Below are 26,570 nucleotides of genomic sequence, written 5' to 3'. Positions count from 1 at the left end.
CAGAAATACTAATACTATCAGTCTCGAAGGACTCAGATAATCCTGCCACTGGTGTTTGAAAAAAATAGACTGACACATATGAATATAATTTCTTTACAGAATTACTATTTTGGTAAGGAGGCTATAGACCTACCAGTCTACTTCTAGTTTCCTTTTGTGTGTGTAAATGGTAGCAGTCAGTAAAACTAAACATTATACCAGTGCAACTATTTTACTGTCAGCCCAATTTGTTAAAAAAAATATGTGTATGAAAAAACTATTTTATTCATTTCTTTTTACAACCTTCACAGTGCATTTTAATAGGAGGAGGTCCATTAATTCGATATTTTAACAAGGTTCACACTTATAAATAAACACATCACTGTGAAATACTGGTAGTCATAATGAAATATCACATCAGAGGTATAGAAAATAAATAATCATCATTTTTATTCAAGCATTCGTCATATAAATATCAAAAAGTACCTTACACACATTTCTGGATTTAAACCAGGGAAAAAGCATAACTCTGCTCGTTCATGTTTAATCCAAAGTTGTCCAGCTGCAGCGTCAATACATATCCAGGGTTAATTAGCTCCAGAAACCTCAAAACCTCTAGACTTAGTAAATTTCTAGAAAGTGTAAGCCATGCAGTCATTGTTCTGCTTTAGCAGTGATTTGAGGGATGTATTCAAAGTATAGGTTGATGCCTCAGTGTTCAGAATTTGCAATATTCTTTCCACTTAAATTAACAACTAACACAGTAGCTCTGCATTTATCAAATATCATAACCTCATTCATGATTGACAGTGAAGAACTCATTTATGGTGAAGTATTATTTTATTATATATCAGGTTCAGTCAGTTATCTACAGAATTTTCTGAATACGTGGTTCTTATATGCCAGAAAAGCAGCATGTATGGAGTTAATATTTACAGATGTACACTTAGGTGCTGTACAGACACCTGGTCTCATACACTACTGTAAGTCATTCACATGTACACTATGCTGACACAGGTAATCCACAACATCATTGAATGCAGCTCTAACACACAGCTGTCACCCGTTCAGTCTGTTTACTACACCTGATAATGCAGCCTCTTTGTCATGTAAGTTCATAACACTAGAACGACATAGATAAATGGGTGAGTCTCCAGATTTTACCTTGACTGTTACCTTCACATACATTGCTATGAGGGCTACATTAATGTCAAGCAGGACAATGTGAGGATTAGATGTGTCGTACTTTTCGTCATCTGTGCATCAATGTGCAGCATAGTGCAACGTAGTTCATTCCAAATCCTCTGATGAAACTGCAGTTTAACACTGCGTCTGACAACTAATTAACATTCACTGTCTGCTTTTATGGATATATTCATGCATTTTGATCCACTGGCAGTCAAATTATATGTTATAACAAACTTATAACCACTGAAATGTAGCTTGATGAACAGTTGTGTCTTCTGATCAGATATATCTGGGAGCCCATGTTTTGACTGCTGTGACTCGACAGGTGGTGGTGTGGTCGATAGAACACTTACCTTTGACTTGAACAGTTGTATGTTTGCTCATGTATTAACCCTGCTGTGCAATGTGTTGGGTTTACAAGTGATGGTGCATATGGTGGGAGCCTGATCAGTTGTGTGTCATGCTATGACGTTTCAGTGGAGTGTAGTGTAATGGCGTTGATGGTTAATAACTCTTACGTATACTCACATTCTTCTTCCTCTTATTCTGCCCACCTGATCTCTGCTGACATTTCATGATCCTTCCACTACCATGAACAGAACACAAGTGAGTGAGTTAGTGACGGGCTGTAGAACCTCAGGGTGGTGACTGCAGTGGCACCAAATATTTGATGTCATGGTCCACCAACGTGTCCACCACAGCCTGCCATGTTGTCCGCCATCTTGTCTGCCACAGCCTGCCATCTTGTGATCTTGACCTTGGATGAGAGGTGCTCTGACTTTGGGAGGGAGCAACCTTGGCTTTTGGAGCAGGGAGGAAAGGGGGACCTGTCAGTGAGAACCAGCATTGTTCCACTACTGAAGACTAGTATTTTTAATCCGAAAATTGGCTTGTTGACACTTTATTCATGAAAAAATATCATTGTACACAATAAATATTAATGAAATATTTACTATCAGTGTTCACCAATATCTCATTCCTACTTGTCATCCATTCCATTCCACTTTCCTCCCTGAGTGGCCTCTGTAACTGCTAGCAACCATTTTCTCTTTTTATCTTTGTTTTTGTACTCTTTGTCCAGTGTGTTGTGTAGCCATTGGTGTTTTTGCACTTCCTTAATTATTACTTTGCTGGGCAGACACTCCATTTTGAGACTTTACAAGATACGACAAGAGGACTACAATGACAGTAATGCAGTGGTGGCTTAGTCTGCAAACTAAGTAGCAACCTACTGAGTCCCGAGCCCCTCTAGCCTGCTATGACATAATTAACACCTACAAACAGATTGTTGCACAAAGTTATACCGATTCTCCTGCACTAGGCTTGTGAAATTGGTGGCAACGTATTTAGCAGACACGTCCGGAGAGTGTTTCCCACACATGTGGCCAGCATGTGTTAGCAGCGTGTGGATGCATAAGTTCTGAGGCACACAGCGTGTGTAAAAGTGCAACATGGATAGCCTCATTTAACAGACAGTGTCTATGACGTTGGTGTGAATTCCACACAAACGCGCGTAAAAAAAAAAAGAAAAAAACCGCTCGTATGGCTGTAGCCTTAGGCTGCGCTGGCGAAACAAACCTGTGCTCTTTAGAGCATGTGATTACAGTGATACTGCAGGCCGAGAAGTGCAGGGCAGAGTGGTAAAGAGCGGCACTGAGCGAATCAAACTCATTTGTTTCACAGAATGACGACCAGAGTGTTCGAGTGACTCGGGCTGCAGTTGGATATAGCTGGGAGCCTTCAGCTGTTGCTGTGGGTAGCAGAGTCAATAATGTTGCTGGCACTTGTGTTTCTTTTGTTGTACTGTTGAGCAAGTGGCACTGGTGGGAACCGTGATAGCGGCTGTTTATACTCAGCATGCTTTAAGGAACCAGTGAAACAAGTATCGTCACAACTGATTCATTTTGGACTATTTATCAAATGGTTCAAATGGCTGTGAGCACTATGGGACTTAACAGCTATGGTCATCAGTCCCCTAGAACTTAAAACTACTTAAACCTAACTAACCTAAGGACATCACACACATCCATGCCTGAGGCAGGATTCGCACCTGCGACCGAAGCAGTCGCGCGGTTCCGGACTGCGCGTCTAGAACCGCTAGACCACCGCGGCCGGCGAATATTTATCTGATAAGGTGACTGCAGCATTACAGACTACAAGTATGGAATATATTTTCTTAACCTCTTATTTCTTTCACTGTCTTATAATGATAGTCATAATAAATTTGAAGTAACATAGCTGACAGGCACTTGAAAATCGTCTCTTATTATGTGTCAAAAAGTTTTTAAAATCGTCTCCTTTGGACAGCTTCACTTGAAGCTCTATTAAAGTTTCGCTCTGTGTGATAAGTGCCTTGTGTAGAATGCTTGATTTCTAGTGTATGTTGCTCATTGACACTCAGATCTTTTTAGGTCAGTGACAAGGTTGTGCAGAACGTGCACATTGCACAACTTAATCAGCAGATTATGGTGAAGTTCGTACTTGCTTCCAAAAAATGCTCCACTTAGTACTCCCTATACCAAAGGCTCATCCAGTTAATCTTCGTGGTCTGTAAAGCGTTTGTCGAAATATTCCGTGGTAAAACTTTATATAGCTAAGATCACATAAATATCTCTTTATTTTAGGCAACTGATTCCGACAGACTTTGCTGTCGTATTCTGGTCATCAGTAAGCAAATTAACTAATGTGGATTTTTAAGCTTTAATAATCAACTGAGAGCACTATATATACAGGCATGGCGATGTGCACAATTTGCTTTGTGACAGTAAATGTTTTATTTCTGACAAACCTCTGTATAATGCATATTTCATACACTAATAAGACAACATGGTATGAGGTTGATCCAGCTGACAACAAACGTTTTTTAACGAAAAATTTTGGACACCAGAAGATGCCAGCAAAGTCTGTCAAATTCGGTTGTCGAAAATAAAGAAGTATTTATGTGATCTTGGCTATAGAAAGTTTTTCACCAAATAAACCAGACCGCCACCTCTCATTTCTCAACATGAGAAAATAAAACGAAATATTCTTTCCCTTGATCTAACACTCATCGACTGTAAGTTTGATGAAATTCCTCAGCAACAGATATGCTCCATCACCAATCAACACAAAAGGCAGCACCCCTGATGTCTTTGGTAGTGGAGAGTCCAGCAGTATACTAAGCTTCCCTTCTTGCATCAAGAGAAATACACTAGAAGACTGAGATCTACCACCTTCTATTTCCTTCCACATCACCCAACATCGATGGTAATGTATTTCCTGTGATAATCTGCAACTGCATGTAGGATGGTTGGATGAAAATATTTTCTGGTTGTAAACACTGTACCATAATTTCCCAAGCATTTAAGACGAGTGTGTTTTCTGTCAACATCACTGACTGTATTTGCAAAATTCTGCATTTTGTATAAATAATTTACAGTATTTAGAAAATCATCTTCCAGAAGCACTCCCACAACACTTCGGTAGTTGACTTCACAGTTCTTTCAATGTTTATGAATCCTATTGTCAATGTCAGAGTCATGCCTTGAAATCTACTTCCAGTTTCTAGGAACCTGTAATAATTATCCTTTCACTAGCTCTGTTGACCCTTAAAAAATCATTTTTGGACTGAAAAAATCCGTAGCTACTTGTACATAGAGCTCCATAACAAAGTTATGCACACTAACCACATGGCAACATACTCTCCTCTCTGAGTGCTATCATTTGCCAAAATCTTGTTTTAAGAGTTATAAACCGTTTATGAGATGGAAGGGTGTTGAAATGTTTCATTCTCACGTTATCGTCTGGTCACGGGAGTGGAAAGGAGTGCGTTATATATGATCCATTTTCTCGAGAACGGAGTGAGTTATAGATCCCGTCCGAAGTCTAAAGAGCAGTTCAATATTTTCACTACATTTGGTACTCAGGTACATACGACCTACTTTGCACCAAACGCAAATTCGTAGCGAACCTCTATTTTTCATTGTGCGCTATTCGATTTTTTGCAGTAGCTTACTTCATTTAGAAATATCACAACTACGACGATTAACGAAATGATAAGCAATTCCTCATGAAGCTGACGAAGAAAGCTATGAGGTGCTCGAGAATCCATTTTTTATCAGTTAGTTTCTTTAACATCATTTGAGAAAGACTGCTGATCGGATGGCTTGTGTCTTTGCGATGAAGCGCTGCGACCACCATGCGGCTCTCTCCACTATAATGCGAGACTTACAGACAATAGATCAGTGATGAACAGATCGTCGCTGGCGGGACGCATGAAGCCCGCCATTGATCTGATGGCGGCCCTCCCTTCATAATTTTTTTTTACCATCTTTCATTCCCTCCCAGAAGCGAGGGGGCGGGACCTTGTCGAAACTACTGAATGGTATAATCCGCAAAATTTTCCGATTGCACAACGCACCCTCTCTGCCTTTCTGCACTTTACATTTAATTTGTTTAATTACCTCGTAATTTATTGGTGTTCAAATGGACTTTATGATGGTATAACTTTGCTCTTATATTTCTTGCATTTTATTTTTCAGATGTCTTCGTAATTAACTGAGGAGTATGTTCCGTTATCAATTAACAAACTGCTCTCCAGAATTAACTCTGTCCGAACAGGCCTGGGAAGGCCCAACAGCTCCGACCGGCCGCCATGTCATGCTCAGACCACATGTGTCACTTGATGCTGATATGGAGGGCCATGTGGTCAGCATACTGCTCCCCCAGCGGTATGTCAGTTTACGAGACCGGAGCCGATACTTCTCACTCAAGTAGCTCTTCGGTTTGCCTCACAAGGGCTGAGGGCACACCACTTGCCAACAACGCTCGGCAGACCGGATGGTCCCCCATCCAAATAATATCTCAGCCCGATAGCGCTCAAATTCGGTGATCTGACGGGAACCACTGCGGCAAGACTGTTGGCCCCTGCTTATGTACCCTTCCAAAGTTTTATTATTCTGAGTTGCTGAACTGTTTTGACTACCACAAGTTAACTTGCCAACATTCCTTTGTTACTACGATAAATATTATTATATAATTGTCAATACTACGGTGGCATTTTGCAAATACATGCTTCTTTTTATGTCAAATAGCAGCATCACGAAACATGCAGCAGTTTACAATACGTGACGTATTACTCTGTAACAATATTTTACGGCTTTTGTTCTTTGGGGCCTGCAGTGCGAAGTATGTCTTTTAATGACATGATTATTATGACTAATAGACAGCTGCACTGCTATATAAATTGTTTATATTTTATCTAATTCACGATGAGCCATTTCGGCAAACTGCCATCGTCAGGTGATCTCTAAGTACATAAATAACCGATGGTCTTAATATAATGGTCCTCTAACTATGATTCGAAAAGCTATAATATATCATTAGGTGTTTTATCTCACATGTAACGTCGTTGCTGTCATGTACTGTCTGTTTTAGATTTATTACTTTCTCCCAGGTATACACTGGAGTTGAATGTCAGGTATTTCAGTTTGCCATATATGCTATTTTTCTGACAGCTTCGATGAAAGTGGGTAAGCGATATTATGTGTTTACGTAGTTAGCATTATAAATAAGTGATGTGTGAAATTCGGTTGTTTATTATTTTTATATAGGTTTGTTTCTAATTATGTTTTTGCCTAAAGTTTTAGTTTTATTTGAGGTTTTTATTTTACGTTTTACCGTAAAATAATCAAATCAGTGACTCTAAACAACACACATCCATAGTAACAGCGATAACAACATGAGTAGTATTAAACAGAGACAGAACAACACAAATCATAGTCAACAACAATTATTACGAAAAAATTAAAAAACCTAAAATAAAAATCTCAAATAAAATTCAAACAAAATTGAGGCAAAACCACAATTAGAAACAAACCTATATAATAATAATCAACTGAATTTCACACATCACTTATTTACGTATAATGGTAACTATGTAAACTTGTAATGTCGCTGACCCACTGTCATCCAAGCTGTCAGAAGAATAGCATATATGGAAAACAAGTAATATCTGACATACAACTCCAATGTACACCTGGGAGAAAGTAATAATTTTAAAACAGACAGGACATGACAGAAACGACGTTACATGTAAGAGAAAACACGTAATGATATATTATAGCTTTTCAAATCATAGAAGACCATTATATTAAGACCATCGCTTATTTATGTACTTACAGAGCACCTGACGATGGCAGTTTGCCGAAATGGGCTCATCATGAATTAGATAAAATATAAACAATTTATATAGCTGTGTAGCTGGCTGTTATTGATAATAATATTTTATGGTATGTTCTGTATTACTTTCTTTTCAAATTATAGTTACTGTAAGTAGACAGAATTTCTAATGAACAAAATTTTTTCTGCTTATTTTAAACTGGGAGATGAATGCTAGAATATTTGAAATTGGTAATAGTATTTTATCAACTTTCCATATTGAGGAATAACAGTTACGTTAAAAACTGAGATCGCAGTTCCACGTTCTTGACCATGTAAAACCTAATATAAGACAGCAAGATAATTTTTACGAAACAATTGACGATATTTTTTGCGGCCTTAAGTAGTCACCATTAAGGGGTTTGTGGCCTTTATTCTAGCATGTCTGTATATCCCCGCCATAGATACAAAATAAGTGTACACTTCCATACCTCTGCAATTCCAAGGTTTGAAACACCATCTCTAAATCACGTGACAGAAGGCAAACAACCTTCCGTCATTACGCACTACCAAAAGTGGAGCCATCACTTACAGCGTTTTTCATATATGGCTGAAACTAAGCACTGATTTTAACAACTGATCGATTTGTTTTACAGTTACGTGTGTAGTAGTGCAGTTCACCTAATTTCTCCGAAAGTCTCGATATTAATGCGAAGTTTGTCATTTTTCCATTTGACCTGCGGAAAGTTCAAAAAGTAATCTCCTGACACAGCTTTCTCTTTATACACGACAGATTTATAGTTCTTCTGTGAATTTTGTGTACCTGTTTCGCTGCGAGTCACTTTGTAAACCGCTTCCACAGGAGCAGAAGACGAAACATCACTTTGGAAGCAAGAATTTAGATTTTTGACGATTCCTTATCAACGAGTGTGACATGCTGAGAAATGACATCCATTTCTATCCATAATGGCGGTTTTTTTACTTTAAAAAATTGATTACGTTTTATTACTTTTTCTTAATGCCATGCGAATTCAGAAATGAGAACACTCTTTTTGTGAATTGGATATTAATAATATATCGTCTCAAAATGTATGTCATTCAATAAGTTTTGGATTTCTTCAAACTTCTTACAAGTTCAAAAAAAATTGTCAATGAAACACACACATTACTGGTGTAATATGCTACAATACTTATTATTTGTTACACGAACCGGTTTTTGGCTTTTACACCATCATCAGGTACAAAGATAAGTATGTGGTGCAGTGAAATTTTGTTGAATCAAAGATTTTAAACTACTGTCTCTACAGAGTATCTCCATTTTCAGTGATGGAAAATGTTAATGTTACAATTATCACTAAATCAAGAGGGATTATTTCAGTGTAAATGTGATGTAAGATTATTTAACTAAGATAAAATATGCCACACATTAACTAATGAACTAGAGACAAATTACAACAGCTGTATATAGAAAAAATAATCTAGTAATACATTTTGTTGACATATTCCAAAGATGTTTTCTCTGGTAGGTCCTAAATTACAAACGGGTAGGATATAACGGTGATATTAAGCAGGCAAGTGAAGAAACTGTGATTCTACAAAGCAAAACTTTTAACACAGCAATAGAAATAATAGTAACAGAAATAAAGAGAAATGGTGATTATAAGTAAGGCGGTAATTTACAACATGGCCTGTACGGGGTTACAAATAGTATTGAAGTGGCTTAAGCAGAGGTCAGCTTGTGGCTCCGTCAACAAAGTCACACATTCCACAGCGATGGTCTTTCTTTCGGAGAAATATGTTCATCGCCAGGGTGACAATATTGAGGTATATATATGTAGACATGAAGAATAAAGATGTAGACTGTTAGTAGAGCTTCTTTTATTTAAAAGAAAATCTTGATGGGCTTTCGCATACAAAATTCAGAGATAGTACTTTTTCTCATGTCCTTGGTTTTGTTTTCTCCCGAGTCAGATTCAGTACCACCTCATTAGGTATGCAATCTACCAACCTCCAGCATCTCCTTTAGCATAGTATTTCAAAATATTCCGTCTTCTTCTTATCTGAATTGTTTATTATCCACTTTTCACTTCTGTCAGTGGCTAAACTCAAGGCTAATATGTTCAGAAAATACTTATTAACATTTAAATTTATATTACATGTTAACAAATTTCTCTTTTTCAGATATGCTTTTCTTGCTATTGCCGCTCTGCGTTTGTATCGTCTCTCTTCGACCATCATCATTTATTTTGCTGCCCAAACAGCAAAAAGCATCTACACTTTCAACGTCACATTTCCTAATCAAATTAGAAGACATTCCAGTACCACCTTCTTTTGCTTTGGTTGACATTTATCTTATAACGTCTTTTGAAAGCACACTCATTCCATTCAACTGCCCTCTCAAGTCTCTTTCCCCCGTCTGACAGGTCCAAAACCAAACGAGGCGCAAAAAATGATTAGTTGGTATGAGACTGACTCATAGCTTAAAGATTCATTGGCTGCCCTGCACCAAGTTTGGTCCAGTTAATGAAGACTGGGCTTTATTTCCTAATTTTGTCACTAAGTATGCAGAGATAAATGCAGTTAACATAACAGGAACGTATTTCAAACCGAAATCGTTGCGCCTCTGGCCAGCAGGAAAATTGCTTGTGGTTATAATTTTCAGATACTGAAGTACTTCTATGGACAGATTACGAATTACTAATATCTGAATAACTAAACAAACACTGTTTTTTGCCTTGTTTCACAATGTTATTATTAATGTTACTGCATAAGCTAGGTTTCAGGTTATAAGCCCATTTTCAAGTATATTACTTGAAAATGGGCTTATAACCCAAAACCAAGGTCGTGCAGTAACATTGATAATAAAACTATGAAACAAGGCAAAAAACAGTGTTTGTTTAGTTAATTTACAATGTTCTACCAAGAACCCACATTTGGTTAAATTTAAATATCTGAATAAATAACTGGTGGAGTGTCCGTCATGAAATTACTTGCCTCAATGTCACACTCACTTCCTGCTGTCTGCGGGCACTAACTGCCAGCCTCATAGCTTTGTTGCCACATATACATTGTTGACAAAGCATTAAGCTGGGTTCACACACCCAATGAAAGTTTCGCCACAATTAGTGACATACTGCGCTTACAACGAAATTGCATGTGCAAACCCCCAGTCTTCAGTGGCGCCACTAAAGAGACGCAACTTTTGTGATACCACAAAAAAGTTCAGCTTGGTTGTACTTTGTTGCGCCACTTCTCTTCCATCACTGTTACCTGGTAACCGTTATTTCGAAACACGAGCTTTCTGACGCAGTGGTGGATACTTGTGGGGGTCCCCTTTTGCGGGGCCGCCCGCATTGCACCCGTTCTTGGGATTAAAAAGAGACTTACGGGAGAGATTCTAAATGCCCTTAGTGATCGTGATTCTGTTATGCTAGCGTTGTCTGTTTGTCCTAGATCTGACTATCCTACTTTGCACACGCTGTACAAAATATTTGCTTGTCTACCTGCATCTATTGCTACATTAGAAAGAAGTTTTTCAATATTGCGACATACAAAGACATGGCTGATGTCGACAATGAAGGCGGATCGACTTAATGGCTTAGTTCTTCTGAACACTCACTTCGACATTGATTGTCCTTTTGACGATATAATTAACTAATTTGCCAGAAAGAACAGGTGCATAGAAATCATCAAAGGAAGCCAACCACATTTGTAACTTTTTTATATCATAAGATGGCATTGTCTTGTACATGTGTATAATCAGTTTAAATAAAACTTTCTTAAACTTTGCACGTGACTTGATTATTTTTTTTATTAATGTAAAAGTAAAGGTAGCTCAAGATATGTTTAGCGCCCCCTTCTTGAGGTTTTTCTGTGTCCGCCACTGCTCTGATATAACTATTGTGTAGTATTTATAAATTTATAAATTATAGAGCGCAGCAATCAGTCGTCCTTTTTTTGTAGGTTTTATTTGGCAAATTGTGTATTAATTGCTCACGCCCGCACCCACACAATATTTGCAAACTCATGCTGTAGGCCTATCCCACGATATTGAATGATATTCGGATGAGTAAATAAATAAACATAATATGTAACCAAAAAAGTGAGTCGTATAAACTTCATGATTTGTGACACCAAGTGTAATATCACATTTTATTACAGAAATAACTGTCAGATACTGGGTTGTGTGTGGGAGCCAAAGATGTTACTCCTTGCAAAAGAGTTTATTGCATTATCTCTGATCTTATTCTCTCTATTGTTGAATTTGATGTAAATGACTCTCATTTTGTTCTTGCTCTGCTAAAGACTAATGAAATTTATAATTGTGCATATTACCTATTACAACTCGATAGTAAAACTTATATTTGAAGAAGTAAGAAATGAGTGTTCATCTCTGATACATAATTAGGTGAGACTCGAATTCAGTATTACTCGTTCTAATTACAATAGAAAGTTTCAGCCACACTGAATCGACGTGGAGATGGAGAAACGCTGGCGAGATTGGCGTACGATCCTGGAAATAAATACGACTGTTTTCAATGGACTCAAGAGCACGCAATAAGAAATCTGCCACAGTTGTTTAGGAACATATACCACGCGGCAAAACACACAAAGCGAATTTAGTTTCAATGGAAATTTCAAGACACAATTTGAAAACCAAAAATACGTGCTAGTCTTGTCTACAAAACCATAAAATATAATAAAAATAACAATATACAAGCACTATATAAACTGTGGGTTATACCTGGGAAATAGCCCTGGAGTCTGATGTGGCAGCTAATAAACTAAAAATTAATTATTCAAAATACCTGGATGAACAAATACAATAAGAGTCTAAAATCTTGGAAGTGACGTCGTTGCAGATGATATTTATACATGCCAGCTGCTGATTAGTTTGCCAGAGCACAAATCATTTTCGAGTGTTATTTCTTTCGTAAATATGTTTGTGGCCCCTGATTCATCCCAGTGTGAAATCTGTTTGCAGGTTTAACATTTGGGTTTCATCTTTGTATGTAACTCTTGTCGAGTTGTAATGCCATAACCTGCACTATAACTCTAATACCAGCCCATATGGTTTCAGATGAAAGCTGTGCAACTACGTAGAATTTGAGGTGTTATGTGTGAACATTAGCTCACGATGTCTCTACAGAAAATCACAAGCTGTGGTGTCATATTAGTAGCGTATGTGAACCCGGTTTCAGATTAGCGCCAGCTGAATGATCGGTATGATATCGTGTTTTTACGTATGGTTACAATCCGCCATGGAACGGTGCACTGACGTGTATTCGGCAGTGACCAAAGTGCAGGAGCAAGAATTTCAAAAACAAGTAAAATATTCATATCGAACGTACTGAAGATTTTTCTACTAATCTCGCCAACGGTGAAGATCCAGGAATAATAGAAATTTTGCGCAAGTTCGTAAAGTGACAACAAAACATTGCGGTGTTTCGAATCGACTGTATTCCGTAGAACAGTGCAATAACATTGGCAGAATCTCTAGATGTGAACACACCTTTTGATTATCCAAGAAAGGGATATAAATGAAAAACAGGAATCTACACAATTTGACAATTTTGACAAAACATTAGTGTATAGAACTGTACTTCGCTACAACGACGTAGGAAAGTGTTGAACAGCTAAAAAATAACTGAGTGATCCCCATGAAAAAATTAATTATTCTGGTTCAGAAAATTCCGTTTTTGGTCTTCCTGATAACTTGGTTACGGGATGCAGAGAAATTTCATCAAGGACTCAGTTTTGTGTAAAATGCACCTACTGCTTGCTGATGACAGTAGTCTTGTGGTTGTTGTTGTTGTGGTCTTCAGTCCTGAGAGTGGTTTGATGCAGCTCTCCATGCTACTCTATCCTGTGCAAGCTTCTTCATCTCCCAGTACTTACTGCAACCTACATCCTTCTGAATCTGCTTGTGTATTCATCTCTTGGTCTCCCTCTACGATTTTTACCCTCCACGCTGCCCTCCAATGCTAAATTTGTGATTCCTTGATGCCTCAAAACATGTCCTACCAACCGATCCCTTCTTCTAGTCAAGTTGTGCCACAAACTTCTCTTCTCCCCAATCCTATTCAATACCTCCTCATTAGTTACGTGATCTACCCACCTTATCTTCAGCATTCTTCTGTAGCACCACATTTCGAAAGCTTCTATTCTCTTCTTGTCCAAACTAGTTATCGTCCATGTTCCACTTCCATACATAGCTACACTCCATACAAATACTTTCAGAAACGACTTCCTGACACTTAAATCTATACTCGATGTTAACAAATTTTTCTTCTTCAGAAACGATTTCCTTGCCATTGCCAGTCTACATTTTATATCCTCTCTACTTCGACCATCATCAGTTATTTTACTCCCTAAATAGCAAAACTCCTTTACAACTTTAAGTGTCTCATTTCCTAATCTAATTCCCTCAGCATCACCCGATTTAATTTGACTACATTCCATTATCCTCGTTTTGCTTTTGTTGATGTTCATCTTATATCCTCCTTTCAAGACACTGTCCATTCCGTTCAACAGCTCTTCCAAGTCCTTTGCTGTCTCTGACAGATTTACAATGTCATCAGCGAACCTCAAAGTTTTTACTTCTTCTCCATGAATTTTAATATCTACTCCGAATTTTTCTTTTGTTTCCTTTACTGCTTGCTCAATATACAGATTGAATAACATCGGGGAGAGGCTACAACCCTGTCTCACTCCTTTCCCGACCACTGCTTCCCTTTGTGGTATACCGAGATAAAATTGGATTTTACAAAATCACACGCAAATTTATATTTTGCTCTACATCAAAGGAAATATTAGCCAGAAAGTAGCTACAGTTACTTTCGTACAGTGTATACCGGCAATTTGGGTGATGGGTGTAATGACAAAGGGTCAGTAGGAGCCGAAAATAAATTTCGGAAGGTAGGGAATATATTCGGTCGCAGTACGGCGACCTGTCGTGTTTAAAATCGCAGCGGAGGCACCCAAGTACCGCTGCCGCACACGAAGTCTCTCATAAATGAAATTCATACGCAACGCAGTGCTGTAATAATGTCTGAGATGTTACCAAAATTAATTTCATAGTTTTATTAAAAAGTTTCTCGCTGCAAGTTTGTACAGGGTCCAAGCGAACAGAAATTCATCCGCGACGACATTCTTCGTTACACAGGTGGAATTGTTACACACTTCTTAGGTATTTTATTTTGTATCTAGAATACCTTTTTTTCACAATGAAATATGTATCTCATGTACCTACAATCTTTCAGAATGTTCATATGTTATTTTCAGTCCAATTATGTCAGTGTACTGTTTTTGTCCACAGGTTGAAGTAGAAAGTATTTTCCTTCCAGATTTCTTTTAACGTTAGTTCTTATTTATTTTTGTTTTTCGTATCAGCTGGGAAAATTTTCTGTTGGAAAGTACTCGAATCATAGACTAAAAATGGAGATATCTGACATATTTTTCGGAACTTTTACTAACATTTGAAATAATAAGTAAATGGCAATGCTGTAAGATCCTGAGACGGCATTGAAGTGCCTTCTTTCGTTATGGCCACTATAGTTAATGAAGGATTCTTTTTTTGGGGGGGGGGGGGGACGAAGGGCAGAACCATATGCAAACCATATGGTGCAATAAAATTCGTCGACCTGGAAAAATGCCCATACTGAGCGGTTTTTAGGCTATCCACGCATCTTATTGTGTGCGGGTGCCCAGTATAGACCACAGAAAATATGATATGTGAACAGTTCAAATACTGCTAGAAACGCAACTGTGTTTCTACAGTTCACAGACAGATAGCTCACATGTATTTCATTCCCTTATCTTAACTGACATCTGTGGCAATATAAATGGCATATGGCCACAAAGTTAAAATAAATTCCCCGAATCTTAAAACAGCAGGCTTAGTAGCAGAAAGAAAGTGAACTACAAGTACTACCGTAAATTTCCAACTTTCTCCACTTTAGGATTGAACTGAGCTGCTGTAAACATGTGTATGCCCTTTGTCAAATGGTAGACACCTTCATGTGGCAATTTACTATCTCAAGATTACCTAATTAACACAAATGTTCACATTACTGTTTTCAGCAACCTATCGCCATCTTTAGGTACGATAATAATTATTCCATCAGCAGTTTTCTCATGTATAAGGACTCCGTCATCAGACCACAAGTGGCCTATCGGGACCATCCGACCGCCGTGTCATCCTCAGTTGAGGATGTGGATAGGACGGGCATGTGGTCAACACACCGCTCTCCCAGTCGTTATGATGGTTTTCTGTGACCGGAGCCGCTAACTATTCGGTCACGTAGCTCCCCAACTGGCATCCCGAGGCTGAGTGCACCCCAAAAAATGGCAACAGCGCATGGCGGCCTGGATGGTCGCCCATTCAAGTGCCGGCGACGTCCGACAGCGCTTCGGTTATCTGAAGGGAACTGGTGTATCCACTGTGGCAAGGCCGTTGCCCTGTCATGTATAAGGGGCGATCAAAAAGTTTCGTTTCAAAGGCTGTATAGTCCATAATCTGTATGCCAATCAGGCAACATCGCCATGAGCATTCAGGCAGTCACCCCCACCAATGCGTCAGGTTGAAGATACCCGTTTGGTAAAACACTGTGCCATCTGCGTGAAAAAGTCCGCAACTGCCTGCTGCAAATCCCCGTCCAACAGGAATCGTCGGCTCTTTAAGGCCTTTTATAAGGGACCAAAGTCATGACAATAACGTAGGGAGAGATCAGGACTATTGGGCGGGTGCTCGAGTGTCCCCCATTTGAGGTGGCGTTAACTTATGCGTTACGACATTTGCTGTATGGTGACGTACATTGTCACGATGCAGTGGAACCCCTAGGTGCACTATTCCATGACGTTGGTTTTCGACAGATATGCTGCCCCATACACTTTCTTCGTTCTGCGATGGATGTCTACGGGTGTTTGACCCTCAGCAGTCAAGAAAAGAATAACAGCACGTTGGTGCTGTTTGGATGCTTTTGGTAATAGCGTCAGAGTTGTTCACGTTTCCGCTTTACTTCATGCATATTTGGAAAGACACAAATACCATATTAATCACTTCCCTACATGTCGGTGCTCATATACCCGCATCAGAGATAGTCTACGTTGCATATTCTTCTTCTTTTAGTGTTCAACTCTGAGGTTGGTTTGCAGCAGAGCGCCATTCCTTTCTTCTGTCTGCCTTCCTCTTCATTTCCACTTACATGTTACATCCAACGTCATTCATGATCTGTTGCATGTATGATGTCCTTGGTCGCCCCTGCCGATTCCTTCCCTCAATAGCTCTTTCTGCTATTGTTCCAATGATGTTGTTGTGTCGTATGATGTGCCCAACAAGTTTGTCTCGTCTTTTTTTGATGTGCCTCCACAGCATGGCGGCCTGTTCTCTTCTAAGCACCTCTTCATTTGTTAGTTTGTCTCTCCAGCTGATCTTCATCATCCTTTTATAGCACCACATCCCCTGGGCCTCTAGCCGTCTTTTCTCTTCCAATTGTCCAAGTTTCACATCCGTATAGGGCCACATTCCAAAAGAAACCCTTCATGATACGCTTCCTTATTTTCAGACTGATGTTCCTGGTGAGTAAGTTCCTTCTCCGATTAAATACAATTTTGGCCTTTTGTATTGTGCTCGTAATTTCTTTCCGGCTTCTACCATCCCTTGTGATTTTGCTTCCCAGGCAAGTAAATTCCTCTATCACTTCCATCTCCTCTCTTCCAATTCTCATTCTCAGAGGTTCATATTCTGTTACTGTACTGCATACCATCACTTTAGTCTTTTTCTTGTTTATTCTCATTCCATACTGATTGCATAGAATTTTTTCCATTGTTCTGAGGACTTCCTCTAGATCTTCTTTTGTCTCCGTGACTATAGCAATATCATCTGCATAACGTTGCATGTCTATCTCCTGCCCATTAATTTTGATCCCCAACTCAGTAATTTCTCGAACTTGGTCTATAGCTTCCTGGATGTAACCATTGAATATAAGAGGAGAGAGAGCACATCCTTGTCTTACCCCTTTTGTAATATTTGATTCTTGTTCCTGGTGACAGTTCCTAATCACTGCCACCACATTCTTATAGAAACTGAGTATCACGCGGATGTCTTTGTACTTTAATCCACTTTTCCTCAGCACTCTGGACATCTCTTGCCAGGTAACGTTATCAAAAGCCTTTTCCAAGTCTACAAAGGCAATATAAGTTGGTTTATTTTTCTGTAATTGCTTTTCGATAACGAGTCTCAGTGCCAGAATCGCCTCTCTTGCTCCCAATCCCCTTCTGAAACCAAACTGATCTTCACTCAGCGTATCCTCCACCTTCTCTTCAATTCTCTTCAGAACTATTTTCATGAAAATTTTTGATGCATGTGATATTAGGCTTAGAGTTCGGTACTGTTCACATTTTGTAGCTGCTGCCTTCTTTGGTATAGGAAAAATGATACATTTCTGGAAGTCTGTCGGTATCTCTCCTGTGTTATAGATGCACCTAATAAGTTTAAGCAGCGTCATTTTCATGCTGTCACCAGCATTCGTTATTAGTTGCATATACGCCCTTGTATATACGCTGTAGGAAGGCCCCTTTTTGATCACGTCTTATATGATCTCTCGGTATTGTTACTCTTCATCATGAAAATAATATAGAATGTGATCATAGTGTCACATTGTAAAAGAGACTGAACAGTCCAGCAATGTTAATATTCTTAATAACGAGGCGATCTTGTCATAGTAAATTATTTTATGAACTTTAACAACATGACATGCTTCCCTTTGTCAGTGTGTCAGGTCTTAAAAAGAAGGTAGATCATCATAAAGTCTTATATCTCAGTATTCCACTCGTTTCTTTGTCAAAGCTAGATTCACTAGAACGAAGCGCACATTATTTTTTCTATTAGTTTTGTGCTTACTCAGGGGTGGTAGCGAACTTGTACTCCCACACACCATAACTCTCATTCAGATAAGTACTAGTAATGGATCGATAACACTAAGAAAGTTACACAGTCAGCTGTCGGCCTGTAGGTACTAAGCTTAATCAGTGTGGTCAATCGCATCTCATAACTATTTGCTCATTGATTGCCGGCTGGGGTGGCCGAGCGGTTCTAGGCGCTACAGTCTGGAACCGCGCGACCGCTACGGTCGCAGGTTCGAATCCTGCCTCGGGCATGGATGTGTTGACGTCCTTGACGTCCTTAGGTTAGTTAGGTTTAAGTAGTTGTAAGTTCTATGGGACTGATGACCTAAGAAGTTAAGTCTCATAGTGCTCAGAGCCATTTGAACCATTTGCTCATTGATTCCTGAACGTGCCTCGAGCTTGTGTATGAATTGTGACCGTCATTCTTTTGTTGCAGAACGGCTTCCCATTCAAAAAACGAAACCGTTTAGTAGGACTGCTAGCTGTCACCGATTTTTGCTGTGGGTGCACCCTCAGGACGGGCTCCATCATCACCGCTGTCTTGTTTCTGGTGAGTACGTTACAAATTAAACCATGGTAGGGATTGCCGGCTGGTGTGGCCGAGCGGTTCTAGGCGCTTCAATCTGGAACCGCGCAACTACGGTCGCAGGTTCGAATCCTGCCTCGGGCATGGATGTGTTTGATGTCCTTAGGTTAGTTAGGTTTAAGTAGTTCTAAGTTCTGGGGGACTGATGACCTCAGATGGTAAGTCCCATAGTGCTCAGAGCCATTTGAACCATGATAGGGATTGAAGTATTGGAACTTCCTTGCATTTAGAAGTTACTTCATGTGCTGTACTTCAACTGTGATCTCATCTCCAATTTCACCTGATAATCTTTTTATTTGTTTTGTTTTTTAATCCATCAACCTTTCACTTGTTCGATGCTGTTACATCTTTTCCTACCTTCCGCTATCCCTTCTGTTCACACGTAATAACTACACCCAGCACACTATATAATGTACTTTCTATAGTCTACCATTTTATGGTGTCAGATGAATACACTCTCCTATATTGCTCCTTTCAGTGCCAGATGAGGTGCTACTGTGTACTGCAGCACGTACGAGGTGCTATCCAAAATTTTCGGGACTGGTGCTGCCGTCTAATGAAACACTGCCAAGGGAGGTTCGTTTGGAATTTCCTAAGTGTTTGAGTGAAGCAATGGATATTGCACTATCGTTAGGGGAAACTGAATGATTGGCTAGGTCACATAAAGGTCACACAGTCTTTAGTATGAACGTAAATTGTTTTGGTGTGGGCGAAAGCGTCGTGTACAAAGAGATTTCAGTCAGCAGCGTTGCAGGTATTGTAGGAAATTTGGTCACTCGGATCAGCAATGTCATAACAGGAATCGGTTACAACAGAAGTTTCAGTCGCAGGCTAGATCTTACGGGCAGCAATTAAACGACGTAGAACCTTTGATGGATAATATAGGATTAGGTCCAGGGGGTGGGATGTCCAGTGAGCCACGCTCGCAGTAAGAGTTAGTGCACGTAAGAAAGCAGTGGCCACTTTTTTCTGCCGGCTATCTGGGGGATAAACTATGAAAAATGTTGTTGGATACTGGTTCTCAGGTATCAGTTGCAAGTTAGCGAGTATGTGAGGCAAACAGGTTAAGTGCACCACGCTGGACGTTAAGTGAGGGAACGGTTACGTGTTAACCATTATTGACCATGTCTCTCGGTACGTTTCCATGATAGCTTTACTGGACCAGCAAGCCAGTCACTAGTCAGCCAGAGGATACTTCGGCTTGGGACATCTGAAACCATAATCACGAATCAGGGTGCTAATTTTACGTCGGAATTAATGTAGCAGCTATGCAGGCTGTTGCACATTAAAACATTATGGACGAGCGCACTGCATACTCAAGCTACTGGTCGCACAGAACGAGTCCACAGAACAATCGCGAAAATGTTGAGTTTTTAATAAATTCCCAGCATAAAAATTGGTATGATCTATTGGCCTACGTTGTCAATGCATACAGCTCGAAATTTCACCAGAGCACAGGGTTACCCCTATTTGAAGTAATTTTTGGGCGCAAGATGCCATCAGTCTTTGAGTTTTGCAAAGCCCGCCACAAGGAGACATCTCATCAGTATGGATTTCGCTAGGAGAGTGAAACTTATTTTGGAGACAAATACGAAAAATGAATACGAAGGCCTTAGAGAAACAGGAAAAGGCACATGAGGCGAAAGCGTTGTTATCGAAGTACCGTGTGGGTCTGTGGGTTATGTTAAACAAATCCGTATGTGCCAAAGGGGAAAACGAAGAAGTTCGTGTCATGGTATAACGGCCCTTACTAGGTTAGCATTAAATTGCAGCTACCCACCCACCATTTGAAGGTCCACGTAAGCCAAATTCGGCCGTTTAAAGGGGATACAAACAACCTGCTTCGTGTGACCCCAGTATCTGTAGAAGGGGGGAGAGGAACGGCGAATGGGGAGGAGAAAAACGAACAACCAAAGTTCTCTGTTTTCACAGAGGAATACTGCACTGTAGTTCCTTCTCTAGATTGTCGCACAGATGACAAAATGGTAGAAATCGAAATAGACGACAGAGGGATAGAGAAACAATTAAAACCGCTCAAAAGAGGAAAGGCCGCTCGACCTGATGGGATACCAGTTCGATTTTACACAGAGTACGCGAAGGAACTTTCCCCCCTTCTTGCTGCGGTGTACCGTAGGTCTCTAGAAGAGCGTAGCGTTCCAAAAGATTGGAGGGCGCAGGTCATCGCCGTTTTCAAGAAGGGACGTTGAACAGATGTGCAGAATTATAGACCTATATCTCTAACGTCGATCAGTTGTAGAATTTTGGAACATGTATTATGTTGCAGTATGACTTTTCTGGAGACTAGAAATCTACTCTGTAGGAATCAGCATGGGTTTCGAAAAAGACGGTCGTGTGAAACCCAGCTCGCGCTATTCGTCCACGAGACTCAGAGGGCCATGGACACGGGTTCCCAGGTAGATGCCGTGTTTCTTGACTTCCGCAAGGCATTCGGTACAGTTCCCCACAGTCGTTTAGTGAACAAAGTAAGAGCATATGGACTATCAGACCAAATGTGTGATGGGATTGAAGAGTTCCTAGATAACAGAACGCAGCATGTCATTCTCAATGGAGAGAAGTCTTCCGAAGTAAGAGTGATTTCAGGTGTGCCGCAGGGGAGTGTCGTAGCACCGTTGCTATTCACAATATACATAAATGACCTTGTGTATGACATCGGAAGTTCACTGAGGCTTTTTTTGCGGAAGATGCTATGGTTTATCGAGAGGTTGTAACAATGGAAAATTGTACTGAAATGCAGGAGGATCTGCAGCGAACTGACGCATGGTGCAGGGAATGGCAATTGAATCTCAATGTAGACAAGTGTAAAGTGGTGCGAATACATAGAAAGAAAGATCCCTTATCATTTAGCTACAATATAGCAGGTCAGCAACTGGAAGCAATTAATTCCATAAATTATCTGGGTGTACGCATTAGGAGTGGTTTAAAATGGAATGATCATATAAAGTTGATCGTCGGTAAAGCAGATGCCAGACTGAGATTCATTGGAAGAATCCTAAGGAAATGCAATCCGAAAACAAAGGAAGTAGGTTACAGTACGCTTGTTCGCCCACTGCTTGAATACTGCTCAGCAGTGTGGGATCCGTACCAGATAGGTTGATAGAAGAGATAGAAAAGATCCAACGGAGCCGGCCGAAGTTGCCGTGCGGTTCTAGGCGCTGCAGTCTGGAACCGCGAGGCCGCTGGTTCGAATCCTACCTCGGGCATGGATGTGTGTGATGTCCTTAGGTTAGTTCGGTTTAACTAGTTCTAAGTTCTAGGGGACTAATGACCTCAGAAGTTGAGTCTCATAGTCCTCAGAGCCATTTGAACCATTTTTGAGATCCAACGGAGAGCAGCGCGGTTCGTTACAGGATCATTTAGTAATCGCGAAAGCGTTACTGAGAGACGCTCAGTAGTTCGGTACGGGCTTTTGTTGAAGTTTCGGGAACATACCTTCACCGAGGAGTCAAGCAGTATATTGCTCCCTCGCATGTATATTTCGCGAAGAGACTATGAGGATAAAATCAGAGAGATTAGAGCCCATACAGAGGCATACCGACAATCCTTCTTTCCACGAACAATACGAGACTGGAATAGAAGGGAGAACCGATAGAGGTACTCAAGGTACCCTGCGCCACACACCGTCAGGTGGCTTGCGTAGTATGGACGCAGATGTAGATGAAGGAAGCAGGATAATATGGCAAATCATCAGTATATGCTAAGACCTAGAGCAGGGATGCGGGACTCACATTAGGATTTTCGCTTCGCTTACGAGCTACAATAATGAGAACCACAGCTGTCAGTATTGTCAATTTCTTAATTTATATACCTGACCTACCTTCCTCTGTTTTGCCCCCTCCCCCCCAAACGCCTTTCATTTCTTAGTGATACCACTGATGAGGACCTGCTCACTTCTCTGGACCTTATGACTGCCACCCAACATGGAACATCTCTTAGAGCACGTGAAAAGCAACACAACTCAGCAGCAGCACCAACTGGTAGTCATTGGTTCATCAACATCAGCCGCTTGCCTATTCTTGTGATGATCGGAGTAATGTATTTCTTATTCAAGAGTTGCCCCAGTTCCACCTCTACCAATCTTCAGCTTACAGGTTCCAACCAAGCAGATGGCATGCCCCTGACAATGCAGTGTAATGAATGAATAGTCATGAAGCAAAGACTGAGTGTGCTCAAAGGTCTGTAAGAAACAGTTGTGTATAAGAGGGAGAACTGTAGTGTAATTAGTAGTGACAAGCCAGAGTCTCAAAGTAAGTGTACTCTGTAAATACCGTACAAGTCCAGTATTGGTCGATGGTTCAAAACCATGTAAATAGAGTCGGTTGTAAATAGATGTAGAGGCAGAATGCGGGGATGCGTTCTTTCCATGGAAGGGAGAGTGTGGGAGTGTACAGGGTCGAAAGATGAGAGTGATTAAGATAGTTAAAGGTAGTGGTTTTGCAGGAATTAAGTCAGTTAAAATGTGAATAATATAGGGAGTCAGAAGTGTGATATATTCGGTTGCGCACTTCAGTACAACAGTACCGTGACATAAATGGGTCGGTGGAGTGCCGAGTTCAGCAACACGAAGGAGAAATCTGTGGCAACGGCCAGCTCGTCGCACTGCAGATGTGACAAGAAGTATCTCGCCACAATCCAGGGTGTTGACATGGGTAATCAGGTCAGTTATGCCTGCCGAGCAAAGCTGACCTACTGGGGAAGAAGAACAGCATACGTCAGTCGTACAGGGTGGCGCACGAAATGTGTTACCACTTTGTTTTTGAATATAAACTTTATTGTCAATACAATCTGAAAAGAACATATACTACAATGAAGAGCCGTCCATGGAGATTTGTTCTAACTCAGCACATGCTCAATATGTCCACTATTTCCTTTCCTAACTTCCTTCAAATGAACACTGAAGTTAGTGATTACCCTAGGGCACATGTCTTCCGTAATTTCACTGCAAGCTTGAAGAATAAGTCTTCTGAGCTCCGTCAAATCACGTGGACGTTTCGGGAAAATTTTTTCCTTTCGGTACCCCCAACGAAAAAAGTCACATGGATTGAGGTATGGACTATTTGGGATGGCAATTTTGTCCGTCATTGAAGCGACCTGGAAACCTGAGTGAAATGATCCGCATGTCGAAATGCTCGTGTAAAAACTCCAACACAGTGTTTGCAGTATGTGGCCTTGCTCCATCTTGCATGAACCACTGCATGTTGAAGAACAAGTAAGTAGCAAGAAGCTGCGGAATGAAGCTATTGCGAAGCATGCTCAAATAACGCTCTCTGCTCACAGTTTGTTCAAAGAAGTCCGTGACTTGAAATTGCTGCCCACGCTGTAATCCTCGGAGCATAATGTTGTCGTTCATGAAGCACTTGTGTGGTTTTGTTTGTTAACCACACCGTCTAAATGAAAATGCCCCTCGTCCTAAAACCAAACGTTGTTGTGAGTTTTTCCCTATCCTCCGCCCACAGAGCAAAAAGTAGTCTCTGCTGCTTTGCGTTCTTCAGTGAGTTTCTGTGCACAGGTCATCTTATATAGGTACATATGGAGGTCACTTTTAACAATGCGTTGAACGGAGCGTCTGGATATTCCCAGTTGCACTGCTGCCTTTCTACACGATTTCCCGAGACTTCTCTGTACAGCAGCTCGTACCGCTTATTCTCCGGCGAACAAACAGGCTTAGGCCGGTCGCTTCGCTTCCAATACTGTTCCTTCCTGTACAAATTTATCGTACAACCTGTGGATGGTCTTCTTGCAAGGGACCCATCGTGTGTTAAACTGTTGTCGAAAACGCCTGTGAGTCACAAGAAGGCTTTTCGTTTCATGAAAAAGTAACACAAGTGCCGGTAGTTGCTGTGTCGTTAGTCTTCCATTGTCAGCCATTGCTGCTTACTAGTCTCCTAGCGGCAGTATCGTGAATTACACGCCATTTCGTAACTCATTTGTTTCTCCGAGCTCTGCTGGTACTGCTGTAGAGATCCCAGCTGGATATCTAATGTGCGTCGTAAATTGTGAAAGAAACAATTGGTAAAACATTTCGTGCGCCACCTTGTATTTAAGGACCAACAGCCAGCTCGTCAGCGCTGGCCGTCATGAGGCGTTGCCAGCATTCTCAAAATTTTTAGAAAAAGTAATGTACAGGCAGCTTCTCAACCATCTGACCACAAATAACATATTATCAAGAACACAGTTTGGATTTGTGAAGTGTTCTGATATCGAGAAGGCTACTTACACCTACAGTGAAAGTGTTCTTAATTCATTAAATAACAAATTACAAGCAGCAGGTATTTCCTGTAATTTGTCAAAGGCATTCGATTGTCTGAATCACAACATCCTTTTAAATAAATTAGAATTCTATGGTGTCACGGGCAGTGCTACAAAATGGTTCAAGTCATACCTCACTAACAGGAAACAAAGGGCGTCAGTGCAAGGGACTAGTGAATTAAGTCATCAGTCATCATCAGAATGGGAAGAAAGTACATGTGTTATCCCACAAGGATCCATCTTAGGGCCATTGCTTTTTCGTGTGTACATTAATAATATCTCATCAGTTACACTGCCAGAAACAGAGTTCGTTTTGTTTGCAGATGATACAAGTATTGCAATAAATAGTATGTCGAGTGTAGTTCTAGAAAGATCTGCTACTGATATTTTCATGGATATTAATAAATGGTTTAAAGTCAACTCACTGACATTAAACTTTGAAAAGACTCACTAAATGCAATTCAGAACCTGTAAGAGGTTTCCACCCAGCATATGCATAAAGTATGAAGAATAACAGATAGAAGAGGTTGACAGTCTTAAATTCCTGGGATTACAACTTGATAATAAATTTAGTTGGGAGGGGCACACCACAGAACTACAGAAACGCCTTAACAAATCTGTATTTGCAATTCGAGTGTTAGCAGACATAGGCGACATAAAAATGAAAAAGTTTGCATACTTTGCCTATTTTCATTCCATAATGTCATATGGTATAATATTTTGGGGTAACTCTTCGAGTCAAATAGAAGTTTTCAGAGTTCAAAAGCGTGTAATACGTATTATTTGTGGAGTAAATTCACGGACGTCATGTAGAAACCTCTTCAAAGAACTGGGTATACTAACTACTGCCTCTCAGTATATTTACTCATTAATGAAATTTGTCCTAAATAATATATCTCTTTTTCCAACAAATAGTTCATACATACAATACTAGGAACAAAAATGATCTGCACAAGGACTTAAAAGCACTTACTTTTGTTCAAAAAGGGGTCCACTACTCAGGAACACTCATCTTCAATAATTTGCCAGCAAACATAAAAAATTTAGTTAAAAATAAAGATCAGTTAAAAAGGAGCCTGAAAGACTTACTAGTGGCCAACTCCTTCTACTCCATTGACGAATTTTTTAACAGAAACAGATGATGTATTGTATATATTCATACTATTAGTATTGTTATTTCAGCTTTAAAAAAATAATTGACATGTTCCACATCCACGAGGATCTCCTCAGCACGGATCTATGGAACGAAAAACTAATCTAATCTAATCTACGTCTACATCTACATCTACATGATTACTCTGCAATTCACATTTAAGTGCTTGGAAGAGGGTTCATCGAACCACAATCATACTATCTGCCTACCATTCCACTCCCGAACAGCGCGCGGGAAAAACGAACACCTAAACCTTTCTGTTCGAGCTCTGATTTCTCTTATTTTATTTTGATGATCATTCCTACCTATGTAGGTTGGGGTCAACAAAATATTTTCGCATTCAGAAGAGTA

At 40.1% G+C, this 26,570-nt stretch overlaps 1 protein-coding gene across 1 annotated transcript in view; it reads left to right on the top strand.

The window, feature by feature from the left end:
- The window catches only part of LOC124717140, a 295,935-nt gene that overhangs the window by 228,080 nt on the left and 41,285 nt on the right, over positions 1-26,570 (top strand). The window contains exon 8 of the mRNA XM_047243888.1: positions 18,650-18,763. Coding sequence (XP_047099844.1) covers positions 18,650-18,763 — 114 coding nt within the window. The remainder of the gene's footprint in view (positions 1-18,649; positions 18,764-26,570) is intronic.

Source organism: Schistocerca piceifrons, chromosome 9 (assembly GCF_021461385.2).
Source record: "Schistocerca piceifrons isolate TAMUIC-IGC-003096 chromosome 9, iqSchPice1.1, whole genome shotgun sequence".
Classification (NCBI taxonomy): Eukaryota; Metazoa; Arthropoda; class Insecta; order Orthoptera; family Acrididae; genus Schistocerca; species Schistocerca piceifrons.
Note: the sequence above shows the minus strand (reverse complement) of the source record. Positions and strands in the feature narration are given on the sequence as shown.